The sequence below is a fragment of the Ctenocephalides felis genome, unplaced genomic scaffold, assembly GCF_003426905.1.
Source record: "Ctenocephalides felis isolate EL2017-DRISC unplaced genomic scaffold, ASM342690v1 CF-g0.4_SCAFFOLD_01886, whole genome shotgun sequence".
Taxonomy (NCBI): domain Eukaryota; kingdom Metazoa; phylum Arthropoda; class Insecta; order Siphonaptera; family Pulicidae; genus Ctenocephalides; species Ctenocephalides felis.
Genome location: NW_020538040.1, coordinates 33,681,302 through 33,686,541, shown reverse-complemented (window position 1 = coordinate 33,686,541; position 5,240 = coordinate 33,681,302). Strand labels below are relative to the sequence as shown.

General features: G+C 30.4%; 1 protein-coding gene across 1 annotated transcript in view; it reads left to right on the top strand.

The window, feature by feature from the left end:
• The window catches only part of LOC113374866 (cysteine-rich and transmembrane domain-containing protein YDL012C-like), a 2,246-nt gene extending 1,835 nt beyond the window's left edge, over positions 1 to 411 (top strand). The window contains exon 2 of the mRNA XM_026614827.1: positions 12 to 411. Coding sequence (XP_026470612.1) covers positions 12 to 411 — 400 coding nt within the window. The remainder of the gene's footprint in view (positions 1 to 11) is intronic.
• Positions 412 to 5,240: the final 4,829 nt, after the last annotated feature.

Below are 5,240 nucleotides of genomic sequence, written 5' to 3'. Positions count from 1 at the left end.
CGTTACAACAGCGACGTAAGCAACAGTTTGCAACAACAACAACCTCAACCTCAATACATTCAACCTCAACCTAAACCAAGTGCTGCACCATCGTACGCTGTACCTCAAAGAAAGAACTTCTACTTTATCAACAATGCCTCACCTGCTCCAGTTTCGGAAGAACCAAAAGAAGATTACTACCAGCCTAAGTCTCAGCCTCAACAGCAATATTACCAACCTCAACAGCAGTATTATCAACCTCAACAACAACAATATCAAGAGCCAGAGCCCCAATATTACCAACAGAGGGCATCACAACAGTATTACCAACCAAGACAACCAGTTGTTGTAGATATGAATCAGTTCCGTGGACATCCAGCATCAAATTTCGATTTGAATACTGGATCTTATAGCGTCAACTATTCTGGTTAAAGTTTTATTTTTTGCCTATTAGAATGAAGCGTTTTATTTTTAATGGTATTAATATTTACGAAGAAAGAAGCATGATTCGCCAAAAATCGCCGATAATACTCAAGACTCGATTGTTCGACGAGAAGATTAATTAACAGCTTGTTAGCTCTTTTTTATTTTTCTGATACAAGAAAAGTTGTTAAATGAGTGATTGTAAATTTAACATTCTGTGGAATTTCAAAGCACGATTGAACGGTCGGGTCTTCTTTAAAATAAGCGATAGAGTAACTTATAAAAACGAAAAAAGTCTAAGAAAGTGTTATTTTAAATTTTTTGGAGATTTAAACTACTTATTTATATTTTACAATAACAATAAAAATTCTTTATACCATTCCCGAGGAATTGAGAATACATCAGTTTTGAGGTTCAATTTAAGTAAGTATTTTATGCAAGAAGTATATTACTATATTTATTGTTCATAAGTTTATAATTAAGATATACTTTAAAAAGCATGATGTAAAATGAATTCGAAATTTTTCATGACTGCCATCGAATATATTCATTGTATGTGTAATTATTTTATATATTAATAAAATATTATACGATAATTGGCTTTGGTGTTAATAATATGAACTAGTGGGGCGCATGGCATCGTGCCTTAAGGCAAATTGCTGGAACTTCCCATACCAAAAATTATAATTTTTTTAAAACGATTAACATTTTTAAAAAAAAATTACTTCGAAAAAATTAGATTTTTGAGAAACTATAAATTTGACAAAAATTTACTTTTTAAAAAAAAAAAATTTTTTTTTAGAAATATGTTTTCTTTATTTTGACATATTATAAAAATTCTGAACTTTTTTTCAAAGCAATCGTACTGCTTTAACTGCATAGGGACGAAATGTCAAAGCGCGTAAGCACCGCGTCGCCGTCTAACGGATAAACATTGGTACGGAACCCATAGGAATGAAAACAAAATTTATACTTATTGTTAAAATCTCTATAAAATATCTGATAATTTAATGTGCATATGTCTAATGATCATTTTTGACCGCAAAATGGCTTTTTTTTTCTTTTTTTCATTAGATCTCCGAAACCGCTAAACCCGCCTTTATGAAAATTTGACCAATTCTTCATCTTGTCAATACAAGTAAAATGTTTTTTGAATTATTTAGAACTGAGTTACCATTTTTGGCACTTTTTGCCCCGTATCTTCGGAACGGCTTGACCTGCCTCCGCCAAAAACTAATCAGCACGTCTCCTTATCAATACAAATCGAATGTTTTTTGATTTGTTCAAATCGGTTAAACGGTGTTCCCAAAATCGTCGACGAAAATTTGTATCCGCACACACACACACGCACACACACATACATCCATTTTTTCTAATTATAAGGTATGCCAAAAAATTCAGAAACCTTTAAAACGTGAAGATATATATTTTCATTTTCGATTTTTTTGCGATTACTATAACTTGCCCTACGGGAAATTAAAAATTATAATTTCTGAGACGGATCAAAGTTTCCTTAGCTATAAACTATCAATTTTATTATCTTGTGATGAATTTGCTATTGATTAGAGTTCTCTGATAAGATATAGTGCCGATAGCTAACTCTCTAACTACCGTAACGGTCTTGATAAGAAAAGTTCAATAGCTTTTTAACCTATATAATTTGCATTCGAATTTAAAAGCTTGTAATTTACAAGGAGACTTTCCTGCTTATCAAGGCGTGTACGCAAAGCTTTGTAAGTACACAAATGTACTTTTAATTAATCTATTAATAAATTCCATATACTCAGGCAACATGCAATCGCTTGTCACATAAGATTGAATTTAATATATTTTATGTAACATTTAATTCATCTTAGCGGGGCTTAAAGATCCGTTGATAAAAAGGTCTACCGAACCGATGTCTTAACTAGCTGTAAGTGGAATTCTGTCTTAAGGCAATTAAGGCATCGTGCCTTGAGGCAAATTGCTGGAACTTCCCGTACCAAAAATTATTATTTTTTTAAAAACGATTAACATTTTTGAAAAAAAAAATTACTTTGAAAAAATAAGATTTTGAGAAACTATAAATTGGACAAAAAATTACTATTTTTTGAAAAAAAATTTTTTTTTAAAAAATGTGAAGTTAAGAATGTTTTAACAACAATATTTGAAAGTAGAGAGAAAAGTGTATAAACAGCCATCACTTTGATTCTTACGACTTTGCTATCGAGAGATGAACAACAATGTTTAAAATCCATAACAAAAGTATTTTCTTTCGTTCTTATTTGTTTTCGTTGTGAGCGCTGTTGTTTAGTTTACCAGCGCTTGATAAAATTCTTTAGTACACGTTATTTAATTGTTTTATAAGATTTATTGTTAATTTTAAGTTAGATTCAACAGTTTTTTATATAACCGCTATAAGAGCTTACACATGGGTTGAATATTGTAGTTATTATTTCGTAGAATCCCTTTGAAATTTAAAATAAGACGTTGAACCTATTTGTACCCTAGCCATCCCATTTTACCCCGCCTATGGGGTAAGAAGGACCAGGAGACAAATTTTTGAAAAAGAATAAAAGACACTTTTACACAATGATGGAGCTGGAAGTTTTACTGAACAAAGTCAGATAGTTGTTTTTTTGATATGTGTTATAATCGGTTTGGTTTTCACAACGTAATTGCTAAAATTCAAATTGGACCTTTGTGCCCCGGCCTATCCGATAGTATTTTATTGGCATATTGTGCAATTATTATAACATTCATGTGTTTGAATTAAGTAAAAAAACAAAAGAACGAAAACCTAATCCTATCTATTTACTTCGCATTTATTAAAAAAATTCTTACCTAAAAGATTGAAACAAATCCTTATTATTGTAGATTCATATAATGTTATAAGTGTATATAATTAACGTCATAAAAATGATAGATGAAATTTATCCTGTTGATGCAGGGATATATTTAAATGTTCAAATATAAAATCCAATTTCAAATATCAACAACGAAAATACAAAAATTTTATATTATTAAGTACTTTAATTTACTTGATCAGTTACGGTGCAATTCCAAAAAAAATTGATCTATTCAACGAAAACGTAATTAATTTTGATATCTTTACATTTTTATATTCATTCTATTTTTATGTATTTTATTGCTAGTAAAATATATCTAGCATAGTATTAAATACTTCACATAGCGACTTTTCTTTTATGACATTGAGATATTAATAATTATATAAGCATAATCCATTAAAATCTAGTGACAATCTAATACTGCACAATGTACATACATATAATGTTTCATAAAAAACTGTTTCATTTATGGTATAAAGAAATTTTAAGTTTATTAGTAACCAAATATATCCTATATATAAATATCTATACGTATATGAATTAATATGGCCATCAGTAAATGGCGGGCAGTTTGAAATTTATACACCTGGTATAAACAAATTTTAAGTTTATTAATAACCAAATATATCCTTGAAGATGTTTTTTTTTGCGAAAAATGTATCAATTAATTATACAACTCAATTCCTTAATCGAAGCCCAGCCCTATGTTTATGTAACTTGACTGGTCGCAGAATTGCTTTCAATTGTGGTACTTGAAGGTAGAAAGTAACTTATTGCTAATACATATATGTCTAATTGGCGTCAAATATATAATAATGTTGTCTGTCGCGGTTTCTAATATTATTTCAAATAAATATTATTTATTACTAATTTTATTCGTGAAACCCCAATATTTTGCAATTGAACGCATTCAGAAATGTGCATGCGGTTGCGGCATTACTGTGACAAAAGTAGAGAAATTAGTTATACCAGCATAAGAGAATCAGATTTGATGAGGTTCAATTTTAATGAAATATACTCTTGAAGATCGATTTCTTGAAGAAGATCGATTTCTCTTCGAAGAAAGAGCTTTTTTTATCTCATTTAGTAGTTATTGGATAGTAGGCAATTCAGCTGTCAATCGATAAAAAAAACTATTGATCAATTGCATAGTTGTCGTCTGGCGTTAGTTGAAACATAGAAAATGAAATTGGAATTTTTGTCATATTTCTGCTAACTAGAAAAAGCATCTTAAGCTCACAAAAAATTATGCGCTGTTTCTTGTGATGAAACCTGACAAAATTGTTTTGCCGAATATCTTTCTGGTGATTTTTCACTCAAAGATGAAAAACACTCTGGTCGTCAAGTTGAAGTTTATTATAAAGGAATCGTCCTCTTTTACTCTTACAAGGCTGGCTCAAATGTTTTGCCTTATCAAGCATATAGCCCTGATGCACCATGCACCTTCTGATTACTTTTGTTTGAATGGAAAACAATTCAATGATTATGATGGTGTCAAATTGTACCTACCTGATTCAGTTTTTTGCTAATAAAAACCAGAACTTTTATGAAGGTGGAATAATGTTGATGCTTGAAAGATGATAAAAGGTCATTGATGAACATGGACAATGCAGCATTATTTAGTTCCATGAATGTCTTTGATTTTCTAACAAAAATCCGCACTTAGGTAATTTGCAACCTGTCTAGTTGTTATGGTGGTGCTACTTTAAAATGTGGCCATTATACAAAATAGACTATCTGAGCACCTACGACCCAAGTATCCAACGTATCTTCATATATATTCATATGTAAATTAAAAATCAATAAATATAAACTAAATCGGTTTGCGTTATCGCAAACAAGCACAAAGATACTTAATTGACTATTAAACCATGTTTTTTGTCCTGACATTGATATTTGTGGCATTCTGTTATAAGTGGAGCGATTTAATCGAGTGATATTGCCAGTTGCATCCTGCATAACGCAACAGGTTTTGTTGCCGGCAAAAAGTACTTCTTACTTCAATGAACT